The 15,781-nt window shown below is 38.8% G+C and overlaps 1 protein-coding gene across 1 annotated transcript in view; it reads right to left on the bottom strand.

Annotated features, from left to right (window-relative positions):
- The window catches only part of PRDM6 (PR/SET domain 6), a 74,608-nt gene that overhangs the window by 2,935 nt on the left and 55,892 nt on the right, over positions 1–15,781 (bottom strand). The window contains exons 5-6 of the mRNA XM_054185930.1: positions 15,099–15,441; positions 5,375–5,551 (exon numbers count right to left, since the gene is read on the bottom strand). Of these exons, the coding sequence (XP_054041905.1) occupies positions 5,375–5,551; positions 15,099–15,441 (520 nt within the window). The remainder of the gene's footprint in view (positions 1–5,374; positions 5,552–15,098; positions 15,442–15,781) is intronic.

The following is a 15,781-nucleotide window of genomic DNA, read 5'->3' as shown; positions in this document are numbered from 1 at the left end:
GGCACTGGAATCAATTTTAAGGCTGGGGGTTAACTTAGTCTGTATGAGGTATTGCCATCTACTTGAACTTGATAGTTTTGTTATTTTGATGTCCACAAAGACAAGCGTTTCCCTTGCTAATAGGAGTAATGGGATCCTTGCCTAACCAAGCTGTAAGCAGTACATTTGCAAAATAACCTACAAAATCAGGTGTGGTGACACCTCACTTCTAAGTGCCTGGCCAAATAAATTAAATATACTATACCAGGATGCCTAGTGGCCATATGTAAATCAGAGAAAGACTATAAGGTGATCAAAAGACAGAGCTACCCATTAAAACTGCTGGCCATGAAGCTGTGGGATACCTCCTTACCCTTTCTGGAGCTTGCCTGGGAGGTTAGAGCTAGGGATTGCATTCACTCAGTGCCTTTCTTTGCTCTTGAAAGCACAGAGCAAGGCTCACTGCATTCCTTTAAAATGCAAGTTCTTGTCCTTTATCCATGTGCTCCTTCTGCTGCGGAAGTGCTTGAACTTGACAGCTACAGGCTGTTCGGGGATACTTTCATACAGACACAGGAAAGAATGAAGCTAAAGAGAGAGCAGAAAAGAATAAATCTCTTGCTACAAGCATCTGTCCTTTGGACAGGAGAGATGTGGGTACTAGGTGTTGCTGCTGGTCGGGCTGCGCTGTCTGCGCTATACAGTCCTTAGGCAAAAGTCAGAATAACGCCTTTGGCAAGGCACCTAATTCCCCTGGCTTTCTCATGTACCCAGGAAGCCTTCAGATAGTACCCAAGGCGCCTCATATTTTCTACACACTTGCAAAGGGTGCGGATGGTTTTTTTAGGACTATAGTTTTGGATATATAAGTACCTGGCTTACAGGTAGGGGCCTGTGTTAGGCCCCTGAGTCCTCTTTTCAATGTTGTCCAGAGAAGTTGTTGCTGGATACAAACTGATAAGAAAGGTGAAGATAACAGTGTCACAGCAATCAGCTTAACTAACTCATGGTAGGTAGATAGGAAGGAGGAAAAGCGGGACTTTTTTTTTTCTATTGAATTATGATGTACGCTTTCCCTCTATCAACCATCCTTTCCCAGCCTGTCGTAGCAGAATAACCTGTGTGTATGAGACTGGAGAGCATGTGTCTGTGTTTTTGTGTTCATGGTTCTATACTACAAGCCACTCGTGTTTAATGTTGTGTTGGGAGGTTGAGTAGTAGCCAAAACAATCATAAAGGAGAAAAAGAGTCCACCTCTTTTGGTGGATTTGGCTGAGCCCAAGCCTATCTTTAGACATACACCAAATTTTTGGTTAAGCCTTAAGTGTAGATACAAATACTGACAACAATAATACTTACTAAGTGAGAGACCACCTAATTTGCACTTAAGCCATCTGATGGCATTTGAGAGTAATTTAAACAGCTCCTGACACAATGTAGATCCAAAAAGGCAGTTTAAAAGTCCTCACACAATTAGATGCCATCAGTGAAAACTGGATGCATGTTATCTTTTTTTGAGAAGTGTGTGCGCCTTCATTTTAATTGTAAGGAGAAATGTTGTACTACAACATTCAACCTCATCAAACACAAGACTTCATTCTACCACAAGGTTTCCCTATGCGATTTGCTTGGGTGGGGATGGTAAACAAAATGGTTCTTAAATTCACAAACAATACAACATCAGTGGGTTTTGGATATTTCTAAGGTACCAGGTTTTCTAAGTTTGGTTAGATAGCCCTCATTCTCACAAATTTTCTTGTTTACTTCACAGTGCTTTCAAAACATTGACACTTAGGATTACGGACGGGACTGGCTTCACTCCCAAGTTTATGCCAACCTCTGTGAAAGGTTTCCATGAAGAAAACGTTGAGAGTCTATTTTAAGAAAAAATACCTTCACTTGATCTTTTCAAAATAAACCTTTTAAGATTTCATCCAAGAACTACATTTAACACTAAGCTCATTTGAAAGGGTTAAAAAAAAAAACAAAACAAATCAGAAACCAGGACAAAGCTAAGATGCCACCGCAGGTACAACATCTATTTTAACCTGAAATGAATGTTCCCCAGTTTTGCATTTCAGTAAGAAACAATGAAAAACACATGGTTTATCCCAATCTGAATTTTTTTGGAATTGAAATTTCCTCTAGTTCTTTTTCATTGAGTCCTGAATATTGGATGTTTACATAACTCTGATTCTGCAGGCATGTCCCTTAGCTATTCTTTAATTTTGCTGAAATGGAAGAGACTGGGGGGAAGAATTTAAGAAAATGGGGATGGCCAATAATTTTCCTTTTTTTCCTAGCTTTTAAGTTACTTAAGAGCTTTGTTCCCAGACCCACAGCCATGGTGGAGACTTCAGTAAGATAAGAATACACAAAAACTATGCAGTGGTGAGGCTGACTTGATAGCTTGTGATGACATGAAAAGAAATCCCTTCTAACTGGACCTGCAGTCCAGGCAATGCAGCTAAAGCTTTGACTACAGATAACCTCACTTAGCATTGTTATCTGTAATGAAAAGCAAATAGAAAAGTCTTCCACCATACATCCAAAGTTACCCAGGACATACAAAGAAAGTGCCTTCTCACAGAAAAAGCTTTTTAACCAATCACAGGCTTCCTCTTAAATAACAACTATTTTGAAATATTTTAACATACTGTCACCCTATGATCCCTGTTTTTAAAATCACCTTCTGAAAATAATATGCGGACAAACATACACGCAGTGTTTGACATGTTTCACGTTGTCTGCTTAGTTCATGTGCTTTGCAATTTGTCCAAATACCACTTACAGTCATAAGTGCTTTACTGCATTAGAAATAGAGAGATTGCATTCTCAATAGATGCAGGCTAACTGTCTAGCTGACTGCCCATTTTCATCTATGAAATTGAACTTAATAATAACTTTAAAATTATGCCTGTTATTTTAAAAATAACTGAGCTAGATTTTAAGTGATTTTGCACTATCTATGCATGGTCGTTCTGGCTAATAGTAAAAATATTATTCAACAGATATAGACTTTTTTGAGGTGCAGAAACCCTATCTCAACAGACTTTTCTATTTTTTTCTATATTTTTTACACTTAAAATCCCTTTGAAAACAAACATTGGAAACCTAAATTGCATGATCAAGAGAGAAAATCTTGTTTGTCCCACTTCTGCTTCTCGTTTACTAGAATTTTGTTGAGGTTTTTTCTCCTAAGCTTACTTAATACCAGGTCTTTGCCCACTCCTTTTCAAAGGAGGATCTAAATGGTGATGAGAGATCAAGATGAGCTGCAGCTATCTCTTTTTCCTCCAGCAGAGAGGGTGGATCGATTTCTGGATAAGTTTCCTGCCCCTCCTCTCTCAAATGCAAGCAGCCCTGCATAGGAGGCGATTCTGCCCTCTTGAACGGCTTGCAGGATCAAGGCATATGTGTCCCCTTATCTGACCAGAAAGGATGGGAAGATCTGCAACTCCAGTTTAAGCGTCATGTGAAATTACTAGTCACTTTACTGCAAATGCTTCAGCAAGTCTTCTGGAGAGAAACTGGTACTACAGCTTCTTGAGTTTAAGGAAGAAAATAAATAAAAATCTTACAAGAATGAAATCACGTCATACATCATAAAGAAGCAGTACAAACCACCTACATTTCTTGATGCTCTGCCCTGCACCTTTAAGAATGGGCAAATACATCCTGGAGTACTTAAACTCTTCAGCATAAATAGGGCAAAAAAACCAACCAAACAAATCCCAGACCACTGGGTAATTGTACTACATATGTTAAGCCCCTTCACAAATGAAATTGTGCTGTAGTGAAGACCTTTTTGGAAAAGGGGAAAAAAATTACTAAACCAAAGGGGAAAAATAATGACTCTAAATGGGGCAAAATAGCAGATCTATTGGCAACATGACAAAAACAGGATGTTAAGGAAAAAAATTAAGTGGAGTCAACAAGGTTACACGTAAGTAACACCTTAACATTAAAAGAAATCTATTTACCATTTTGACCCGGAAACCTCTTCCATTAATTACTAAAATCTATTTACACAGCAACTAGATAAAATCAATCTGATTGCTCGCACTATTTTTGGCTCACTTTCTATGGGCTCTGAGTGTTCCACAGACTGACTCTAGAGGAGTCGACGTTTAGATGCTCTGAGTTTCCGTGTTTTGCCACCTACAGCACTATCCTAGCCATGATTTCTGGTATGCAAGCTCTTCTGAACTGGATATGCAGTATTTGGTTCCTGGCTCTGTCCCCTTGCCCCCAGCGGAGACACGTATGGAGGCCATGCTTCCTTTCAACCATATATGGAGGCAAAGCATCTCTACTGGTATCTCTACTGAGCTTGTTATGAGGGGTTCTGACAGGCCCCATGGCTGAGCTCTCTTACATTAACCAGACCAAGAGCACAGTAGGGCAAAAGTAGAAAAGAAAGACAAATGGAGAAAAGTAGACAGAGGACAGGCAGTCCTTGGAGAACTGGGAGAGGCACACACCTTCTTCTACACCTGTTCCCATTCCTCCTGGGAACATCAGGTATCTTCCAAAAGAAGTGATATCAATACATTATACACTGATATCAATACATTGTTTTTCTTCCAAAGTGGGACTGTTCCAGGTACAATATCCATAAAATTTGTGCCTGTCAGTTTAGCAAAGATACAGACACAAATATGGAAAATTTGTATCCTGTTAGGTAGGCACAGTCTTGCACAACAGAAAGTAAAATCCACCTGGGTCAGCTGTGCTTTGGCTGGAGGGAAACATAGAGGGACAGTTTCTGAGACTTCGGTGTGCGCTTAGCCTTAATTTCAGTAAACAGAAACTGCAGAAAGAAGCAGTGTCTGTTTAATTAAAAACCATCTTGAACCGGTGACTTTTTTTTTCTTGTATCTTGGACAGCTGAACACTATCATTTATTATTATGATCTTACCAAACTTATGCCACAAGCCAGAGTTGCATTTTCTGTGCAGTGAGAATTCTGAGAATAAAAAATGATGCATGTTTCTCCCCCATTTTTAACAAGATCCAAACTGGCTTTTATGTGAAGCTCCATCTAACTCAGCATATAGACATCAAAGAATCACACTAATGTTCTTACAGCCTGTCCCAGTCTTGAGTGTATTTTCAGCTATGGCTCTCTGGCAGCAGCTTGTCATTTAATTAAAACAATCAAGTTCTCATTAGAGGACAGAAAATTGCCCGGGGCTTGCAAGGCACCCAAAACCAAGCCTCGTTTAATTCCGCTTTTAGCCACAGCACTGATGGGTTTATCTGGTGGTCTGACCTTGGTTTTCAAGGGAACGTCTGCCGGGTGCCGGTGCAGACTGGTGATGCTAGTGAATAGCAGAAATGCTGGTCCCTGTCTATCTCAGCTGGCAAAGGCTGCTGGCTTCAGGTACTTACTTGAAGGGCTTTTCCCCGGTGTGTGTCCGGATGTGGTTGTTGAGCGTTGTGGCACCAGCAAAGGCACGACCACAGTAGCCACACTTGAAAGGCCTGTCACTGGAGTGTGTAACTACGTGGTTCCTCAGCTCTGATGGTTGGGAGAAAGACTGGGAGCAGTGACCACACTGGTAGGGCCTGCAACGGGAAAGAGAAACATGGTGCCGTCAGCGCTTTCCATTGCCGCGAACGTGTGGGCAGGAGCATCTCGTCTTCCCAGTAATTCCCAGAGAGAACTGTGGGTGCACTTCTCTGGGGCTTTCTTGGGAGACACACACCCAAAACTTCATGACCGCTTTAGCAAATGTGAAATGCCCGCGTAGGAATTCACTGAAAGTCTATAAGGCATCATGCCACACAAAACATAAATCAGCAAGCTAGTGAGCTTGCATGACACATCATATGCCTGCCTTATTTCTCCCAAACTTAACGTGGTACTCCTTAGTCACAAAAAAACTACTCACACATCAGAGCTAAGAGACTGATGAAATCCTCTGTCTGCTGATGCCAGCTACAGTCTTACCTACAAATGCATGTCTGGTTGTTATACCTGCATCTTAGGTGGATTCTGTGAATGTTTGCAAATAAATTCTTCACGTTGTTTTGGATGGTTCTAGTTTTTTTGAGATCACCTTTTTCAATGAGAGACATTGGAAAAAATAACCATCATGTTACAATTACCTTTCTATTTTCTTACTGCTATCCAAAATATTTGCATTTAATTAACATATTTCTCCCATCCAGAGGGAAAATGCCTTTTCCTGATCTTCAAATGAAACCCACAACTTAGGTTTTCACCACCACAGTTTGTTAAAAACAAACATAACAAACAAACAAAACCAACTGATATGTTACAAATTCAGAATCATAAAGGACTGCAAACATAGAAAGAAAAGGATACAAGACAGCAAGGTGAGACAGGACTGCTGAAATACCATTTCTAACTAAAATAAAATGTGAAGAAACAATGTCTATATATTTCTGTTTGGTAAAAGTGATTTAATATCAATATCCTACATGGTATTTCTTTTCCTTTTCGTATTTGATTTAAATTCATGACAGAGTCCTACAGGCTCATCAGACATTTTGTTAAGAAAATTAAGAAATTTTCTAGAGGGATATTAATGATTTTTACCCTGCACAACATTTTAAGTCACAGCTCCTGGTGTCTGCGTTTCTAGAGCAAATGGCCAACACCAACTTAATTGCTCTCTCTTTAATAAATGTGCATGTTTAAATGGCTAGAAACCAAAACTAAAGGGAAGGAGACAATGGTGACCAAGCATGTACAATTCAATTAAGTGCAAAATAAAGTGAACTATCTCATTTGTCAAGTGAACTGCTTAATTGTGGCTACTTGCATCACTGAACACAAATACTATTATTTTACAGTGCTTCAGAGCGCTGAACCCTGATTGTAGAATTTTTTAGCTTGATTAATAGCTCAGTATTGGTCAATAACTCAATAGATTACAATTTTAATTACTTACATTTGAAAATCTAACTGCTCTCCAAGAAGTTTGAAAGAAATATATTAAAGCTGTGGAAAGGTTACTTAACCTAGATGATATGGACTTTAAAAAATTACATGAATATATGTAAAATAGTATTTTAAGGAAAAAAAACAAGTACTGAATATCTGTTTCTCATATTGGAAGACAAGTAGTAACATGCTTGTCTTCTTCTTTTTTGAAGTGCATGGTCAATTTGCACAGAAAATACTTATCAAATTTGACATGAAAATTCAAGTGCTGGTAAAACAAAGATGATTTGTGAATGCAGACTTACATGTTCGGTATTTTTCAAATCAAATACTTTTGAACAAAAAGAGCACATTAAGATATTCTGTATCCAAGAAACATTGATTTTTTTAATAGTGAAAGGGACCATTAACATCTATTAGCCTCTGGTTATCTATTTTTAACAGCTACCACAATAAATGATACAACGCTACATAAAACCAATTAATCTTTTATTTTTTTTAACAGTCAATGTGATTAATTTCTTACTGTGAAAAGTCACACTGTAACTTGTCTATAAATAGTCAACATTCCAAACCAGTTATAACTGAACATTGTGATGCCAAGTAAAATGTTTTTACCTCCTACATTAACCCCCTCAAAACAAATTTGTGGTTTACAAAGGATATTAATATACAAACTCAGAATACATTTCACCTGCTGATGCTCAAGAAAGAGAGTCCTGTAGAAAATCACTTATTGTTAGATCACTTTGCCTGTATTTTTTCCATTCATCCATACCTTGGGAGAGCAACTGTTAAAGAAGTTACCCTTCTCTTTCCACGGGATGCATTTCTCCAGTTTATACACAGGTGATTCTGATTAATACTAAAATGGGCAGAATAAGTAATTTTTTCAAGCTAGATACATGGCACACATTAAACAAAGCTCATTTTTAAAAGAAAGCCTAATAAAAATGCTGAAATGCTATAACAATTTACAAATGCCGTATCTAATTTGCAAAATTGCAGATGCAAATATGCAAACTTTTGGATACTACTATTTTTTCCAAGAGGAAAAGAAGTAATTCAATACATATAAAAGTTATTATTTTGTTCTCTCGTAACCATTTTACTGTGCTCAGAAATTTTTCTTGGCAGAAAATAAAATCAATATGTTGTTTTTTTTAAAAAATTAAATTGGTGCAGAAGGACCGAACATGAGAGATGCTCGGTTCAGTGAGTACATTGACACGGGCAGAGCAGGGCTGTCTTTGATGTAGCACTTATGTCTTCTGCCATCACTTTGGTCTGCACTGGGACAATGAATTAAGATGGTGACCTCTTTATAGCAGAGGTTTGCAGACAGAAGGACCAGCGACATAGTGACAAAAATGGTGGTCTTCATAGACTATATTTTCAAAGATGTGCTGCTAGACTGAATGCAGTCCCAGCCCAGAAAAAAAAAAAAACAACTAATTTCCACTGGAATAACTGAGAACATAAGGTAACTTCTTGAGGTTCAAGGTATTCATGTGAATAGAAGCATAGCTCTGTCACAGCCCAGATGTGCGCTGATGCTCCAAAAAATTAACAATCACCCAAAATGGATGTCAGTCACTTCATACGTGAAAGCCTACATAACTAAAATTTTCCTTTGCAGACGTACGGGCAGATTGGTAAGCATGAAAGTAATCAGTTTGATGAAACAGGTGTACCAGGGCCCCAAAGTACATGTTGTCTGGAGAAATGTTTTTTCTCTATAAACATTTGTTCTCCAGCTATCATGTACCAGAAACAACAAAATTTTTAAGGTCCTCATCATTGCATTTTCTAAAAAGGATCCTGTAGGCCCTTCCAGATGTAAATCAAGTCTGACCAAAATCTTGATATAGTACTTCTAAGCTACATTTAAGAACAGCTAAACTGATGTATAGCAATGTGCAAATGAGAATGATGTGCTGACAGCCATCAAAAGCAGTTTTAATGTTTTTCATTAAACACCTGCCTACATATTTTTCTAGTTCTCTGTTTTCCTGTCTGAACTTAAAGGAAGGAAATTTACTTACCTAGAAGCAAATTCTCCTGTTAGTAAAATTACACTGTTGTCATTAACCCTGTGTGCCATCAATCAGCTATCTCGCTTTACTAACGTGTAGAGTCCACCAGCTTTTTCTAGAGACTCTAATCTTACAGTCCCTGACTAAATGATGACATACTATAGGAACACAGGCCATCTAAAATGAAATTCAGACAGGAGTAACTGTAACGTAATAGCATGTAGTTTTTGTAGTTATTTAGATTTTGAGCTTTTCCAAGTTTTCCAAGCTACATTTTCAAAATGCAACCAGTCAAAAATAATTTTTGCTCCCTTTAGACAATATCTTGAATGATTTTGCTGTTCAGTGATGTCTTTTCCTGTCTTACAGTTTTCTCACTTTTGTGGCTGATTTTTTCTGTGTGAAACTACATCATATATAGGACCAATACAAAACCCATGGTCCCCTGTGAGGCTTATTGAACACCACCAAGGCTCACAGTTTGTGTGGCGGATGGGGTCCCTTAACATGCACAAAGCATGTTAAAGGATAACAATAGAAAAATCCTTATCTTTGCACCTGGAATAGCTGCTGACAGACAATTGTACAGCTGATTCTTCTTTGATTTTCATTTGGCAAAGTGACATCACTTTTAATTATTTACTGTGTACTATTCCTCCACTAGAACAATACAATTTCCAAGCCCTGACTTCTAAGTACATGCAGTCAATATGAACTTATTTTCTACATTGTAAATAACCCAATTATTAAAATCCTGAAAAACCTAATAATTATTTTCCCATTAATTTTCAAATTCTTTCCTTTATGATGAACCAGCTTCTAGTGAGGCCTCTTCAGAAGTGAATTTACTGTTTCCAAGGGGCACATGGAATCCCAACGCAACCCTTAGAAGAGGAATTTTTTGTAATGGTGAGTTCCTGAATACCTGTGACTCTATCACTGAAACACTGTCAGATCAGGGAGACGAAATAGCATGTTGCGGTCATTTTTTTCCCCTTACAAAAAGATAGAAAAGCACCAGCTGAAGGAAGAGAGAGTGACTTGACATTGAAAGTGCTTTTCTCCTTGTTGGGGGCAAAGGAGAAGTAAAAAACCAACCTGACTGATGTCAGGGTCTCAAAGCGCGGGACACAGGGCTCCACTGAACCCAGGGCAGGGTTTCACAGCGTGACAGGGGGAAGGCTGTGACACCACAGCCTCTGCAAAAAAGTGAAAACAGGGCAGGTTGAAATGGGGCCAGCATCAGCTTTCAGGTCCAGGCCTTCCTACAACAGACAGCATTAAAAGCACCTGCAGTCAGAGAAGTTAGGTCACAGCTGTCCTAATGAAAAGGTATTTTGGAGGGATGCCTCTTTCCCACAAGTGGAACTAACAGGCTGGACAACAAAGTGAGAACAAGTGACTGCTGGTCTGCACAGAGAAGCATCCCTAGCACCAGCGTGGCCACGGGTGGGTTACATTCGTTGCCTCTGGACTCTGCATCCCCTGCTGCTGTGGTGTTCCCCTTGGGCAGCGTGGCTACTGCCCCCAGCACTCCAGGCACTGTGCAGCAGCAGGGATGGCAGAGCTGGACCCGCTGGGACTTCTGGCACTGTCTTTTACAAATGTTTGTGGAGGAACTAGCAAAAGCAGACAGCGAACTTGAAGCATCTTCAGACTTCTGAAGCTGTCGGGGAGAGGTGCTGCTCTCTACACCCTTTGTTGTTGTTGACTATGAGTACTGTGAGTTTGCAAACCTTTATGAAAAGATTATGCAAGAACAAGCGTTAAATTCAGCATGATGTTTACTTTAATTCAGCAATATTCCACAGCCACCCTATAAACAGAAACAGACAACTCTTGCTCACGATTACTTTTTTTAGGTCTGTTTTGGGAGGTGTTTAAATTAATGAATGGACTTGAGGAGAACATCAAGGTCAAAGACACAGAACCTATAAAGAAAAAGATAAACACAAAATAGGCTGAACCATGATCTGAAAGAAAAGGATGTATTAAACCGGCAACTTCAAATTTCAAGGTCCTGTTTTTAAAAAAACCTCACAATTTAATATTGAGATGCTACAGCAAAACATAAGTACAATAATATCTTCTGAGTAAACAAGAATTGCGAGGACCACATAAGATCCACAATCTATTAGCCACAGACACACTTGTAGAGTGGGTTTTCCCTGAAATTATCAGCTTAAATACATGGTAATCAATGAGAATATATATCACACAGATGTACATATTGTATATGAAAAATGCCACAGACAGCTCTTGGGAACTGCAGCCACCTGCCTTCCCTCAACACCAATGCATCCTGAATCTGGTGATCATAGTGAGAAAGAAGAAAGATGTCATTAAAAGAGACTGCATCACTATCAGAAAAGTGGTTGCTGTTAAAAAAAAATAAAAATATTGCTCTAAAAATGATTCACTGTGATCAAAGGCTTTTGGTTACCCCTTTCTGGAGCCCTCCTCAGATAGGATTGTTGGGAATTTCTGCAGCAGGGGGAGGAAGAACCAAAACAACAAAAAAAAAACCAACAAAACAACTGAAGAGCAAATAGATTTCTGATGCCTCCTTCAAGAAATAGTTGCTCAAACTGCTTCTGTCTGAGCAAGGATTAAGAAATGTCTCAAAGGCTCAAAAAAAGTCTGAGAGGCTCAGAAAGTCCCAGAATTGAAATCTTGATAGATTTAAATCTTCATGTCCCACACCCACTCCAACCCCAATTACCATTAAGTTTGAAGAGAAGCCGTACAAAATACAGCAAGCTAAAAAAATCTTGGTGGACAGGGAGAAGTAAATTATAAGTAAAACAGTAAATAATTTAAACTTAACTTTAATATAAATTTAAATCCTAATCTTTTTCTAAGACCACAAACACAGCAGATGATTTTAATAATTCTCCCTATTTTTGATTCATCATTTTTTAAAATTATTTTTATTTATTAAATGATCTGCCTGTTACATAGGACCGTTTCTTTCCTACTGCCTAATGGAATTAAGTACATTTTGGCCTTCTTTTAGGTCTGGTCTCATTCAGATGTCTTCTGAATCTAAGTGTCTTTAAAGTAATTTCTTTTTTTTTAATTTCTCAAGTCCCAAGTAGTCTGCTTTTCTTAAATTTCAGTCCATGAACTGGACTCCTATGTAGATTCAAAGACATTTTCCCTGCACCTCATGCTGTAGGTAATCAGCATTGTTGAAAAACAAATACAAAGCCAGAACAGATAGTCTAAAGTCTCTTCCCAGAGAAGACAGCCCCTGCTGCTTCAGTCACATCAAAGATATAGTGGCCGGTGTGCTCACAAATTGCTGACAATAAATGGGGAGCTGTTTATCAGCCGGAGCCGTGCTGCAGATATCGTTGCGAAAATACAAACCAGAGAGTTGCACCCAGTTAGTACTTCAGGCCGGCAGGCAGGTGTTCTTTCGCAAATCATACCTTTTTTTCTTGTCTCCAGGAAATTTTGTACAACACTTCAGGAATTTCTCATCTGGAGAAACGCAATATGTTTAAGAAACCAAAGACAACTCTTTTCCAGCCACTGCATCACTAAACAGCTGATCCACTGATAAAAGACAAAAAGCTGCCTGTGATGTAAGCTCAACCTGTAATGATTTCTTACCAGGGGTACGAGAACTCGTATCCTAGGGCAGTTATGATCTGCAGTAACTATTAGTTTGGTCATTTCAAACACAGAACCAATTGCAGTGAGCTTAAACAGGGTCATGTAACTGACATCCCACATAACGCTCTAAAGAAGACCTATTGGGAAATGCTTTTACAGCAGTTATGTTGATGGCATACCTCGCGGGAACAAAGGAGGTATTACAAAACTGGCCTCCACAAGGAGTCTGCACCATTAATTTAATGAAAACAGAGAGATGTAAGCCATTTTTCAGTACACAGCTGTCACAGAATAGAGCACTGCAGTATTTATGCAACAGATTGATGCTACGTGTATCTTTCAACCTCATTTAGGTTTTATGTTCTCTGTTTAACACAAGAGAAAAAGTTTCTTAAGAACAGGATTCACAAGACCCAACAAGCCAAAGAGGAAATCAGCTAAATTAGCCAGTATCAATATTGACAAAAAGGCGTTAGCTATTATTATGTTTCAAATCTTCCTGAAAGCCTCTGGGATTCAACACTTGCAACTCAGTCTTTCCTTACCTCCTCTCCACCCCAGTCCTCCCCAAATCTGCCGAGTGCTTTCTCTAATCACTTTTTGCTCTCTTTGCTCATGGGGGAGCAAACTTGTCTTCTCATCTAGATATTTTTCCTACTATGATGTAGGGTATTCTGAGCTAAAAATGCTCTACACTTTCTTGCTGAAGCTGTTCCACGTAGACAATTTAGGTAGGCACAAGAGACAAAACAGTAAGACGTCATGAATCAGTAACATAGTAATGAGGGCATTCACCTCTAAGGGGGAATACTTAAAATCCAGCCTGTGTTTCAGGCAATATTTGACACAAGATACTTAGGAGAAAATAAATAAAAGTAAATAAGAATAATAAATCAAATCCCTCACCTCCAAGATGAAAGACCTAATTGTAGGATAGACTTATCCTCATTTTGTCTGTCTGGCAAAATGAATATTTAATTATCCCTTAGACTGCAGAACAGCCCATTAAAAGAGACTCTTCTTGCATTAACTGTAATCTGCAACTTGGTTCTTCATAAAGAAAGACGCAGGTTCAAGTGAAGGAAAGGATGAAATCTAAGCGTCACACCTGCTTGGGTGAATCACTGATAAAGTTTGAGAGGGAGCCTCTTCTAGACTCCCTGACGTAGCATTTTGTGCTTTACTGTATGATTAGGAGGCTTTAATACTGGAAACATAAGAGTCCATGAAATTTAGGAGAGTGGACCATTCGGGACCTACATTCTACATCGTGGCAGTTGTATCCTATAGCTTCCTTATCATGGTGTTTGCTTCTGCTAAGGCCAGCATAAAATCCAGAAAATGTTGAAAGGGCTTGTTTGCATTCACAGTATTATCAACTCTTTAAATTCTGTGAAGATTTGCATGGTATCTAGTTGCCCCTAGCATGCTTGACATTTCTTCCTGGAAAACTGGATTTATGCTCCAGTATCTCTGCACCCACAGAATCACACAAGCATATGTGTACATGTAGATAACCACATACACAAAGAGACATAGACATGCATACAAACACACACACAGACTCACTGTTGACTGTTTTTGGGTAGTGTTTTAGTTAAATGTAATTCACAATTATATGCTGCTTTCAGAACAACCTTCCAGGGATTCGGCTGTTCTGCTCAAACCTTCTTCACAGCTGAAGAAGAGACAAAACACGGGCAGCCTTTTTTATTGAATTAATTTGATTTTTGTCTTTTGTCCTGCCAGCTATCAAAATTGTCAAATAAACCAGCTTTGATTCATAAATAATGGTTCCATTATATTTACTGTGCCACCGGTCAGAGTACCTGAAATTTTAATTCACTTGTTCAGCTAAATTTCATCCTCAGTTCACGGCCATAAAATTCTGTATTGACAAACTTTCAAACCAACTTTGACTCTGAGGTATCTAGTCAACATTTTTCTTCTGTGTGGATATTAGTTTATTGAATAAGTGGCATCTGTTTTCCTCAACATCACTAGTGGAGTAGGTATTTCCTTTTGACAGCTTTGCACGATTTATGGGTTTGCATGCTCTGAAGAAAAATAGTACTAAGCAAAAAATTCCAATTCATTACCTCTTAGTACTTAATTAAGTTCATACACATTGCACACTATAGGTGAACCCTGAAATGACTGTGACAGCCACTGAGCAGCAAGTTAGATTATCTTTGGAAGACAGAGAGACTTTTAATTATCTTGACCTCATTTTTCCATCTATGATATTCATAAATTTTCCTTCTATTTTGTTGCCTCCATCAGATGTACCAAACCGTTCTGAAAACAAGATTATATCCTTAGCTATTTCCTTTTATCTGTGCATTTAGGCACCAAATGTTTTTACAAATAGTGAAGTCAAGCAATGTTTTTTATCGGCTTACTTCACACAGCTGCAGATGAATTATGTTGTACAGGCTCCTCCTAATAATGGTTTGGTTTTGGAAATGATAACAGCTTGATAAAAGAAGAAAGCAGTGGATCTGGCTATCAGTAGATACAGAAATAAAGAGAGCCTGGGCTTTACCTGTCAGGGTTCTGCGTACACACATGCATCTGTAAGAGGATCCGCTGGGTGAAAGTCTTAAAGCATTGCCCACATTTCCAAAGATGCCAGTCACTGAACTCAGAATTTAGTTGGCTTGTTGAAGTTGGGCTTGCAAGAACTCGTTGGTTTTTGACACTGATCTGGTTAAATCCTGACTCGATGGACCCAGACTTATCCAGGAGAGAAAAATTTCTGCTACACGGAGTCTGTGGAAATACTATGGATCGCTGTGGAGTGGCAGGGGATAGTTTGCTACTTTTATTAAATGGCTGTAGGGTGTCTTGTCTGGACATGGCCTCCATTACAGTCGAAGGGACATTCACTGGGAGAAAACAAGAAAAGTAAATAAGATCCTTTTTATGTCTTTTTAACACTAATACAGTGTTGGGAAACACCAAAAAAAAATACCAACATCCATTTTCTTGACACTAGAATTAAACAACTTTATTTTAACAATGCAGAAAAAAATGGGCTGGAATGAGACAGTGATTTGGAGGGACAATGCTGATTCTGTGACACTGAAATGAAAACTCATGAAAAGGAGTGTCTGAGACTGAAAGGACTCAGAAAAGCCTGACTGTGATATACGTTTGTTGCACAATGGGATTGTCATCTGAAAGAAAATGCTGCCGCACGTATGACACCCTGACTCTGCATGTTGC

This window comes from Rissa tridactyla, chromosome Z (genome assembly GCF_028500815.1).
Source record: "Rissa tridactyla isolate bRisTri1 chromosome Z, bRisTri1.patW.cur.20221130, whole genome shotgun sequence".
NCBI lineage: Eukaryota > Metazoa > Chordata > Aves > Charadriiformes > Laridae > Rissa > Rissa tridactyla.
This window is presented reverse-complemented; position numbering and strand designations above follow the sequence as displayed.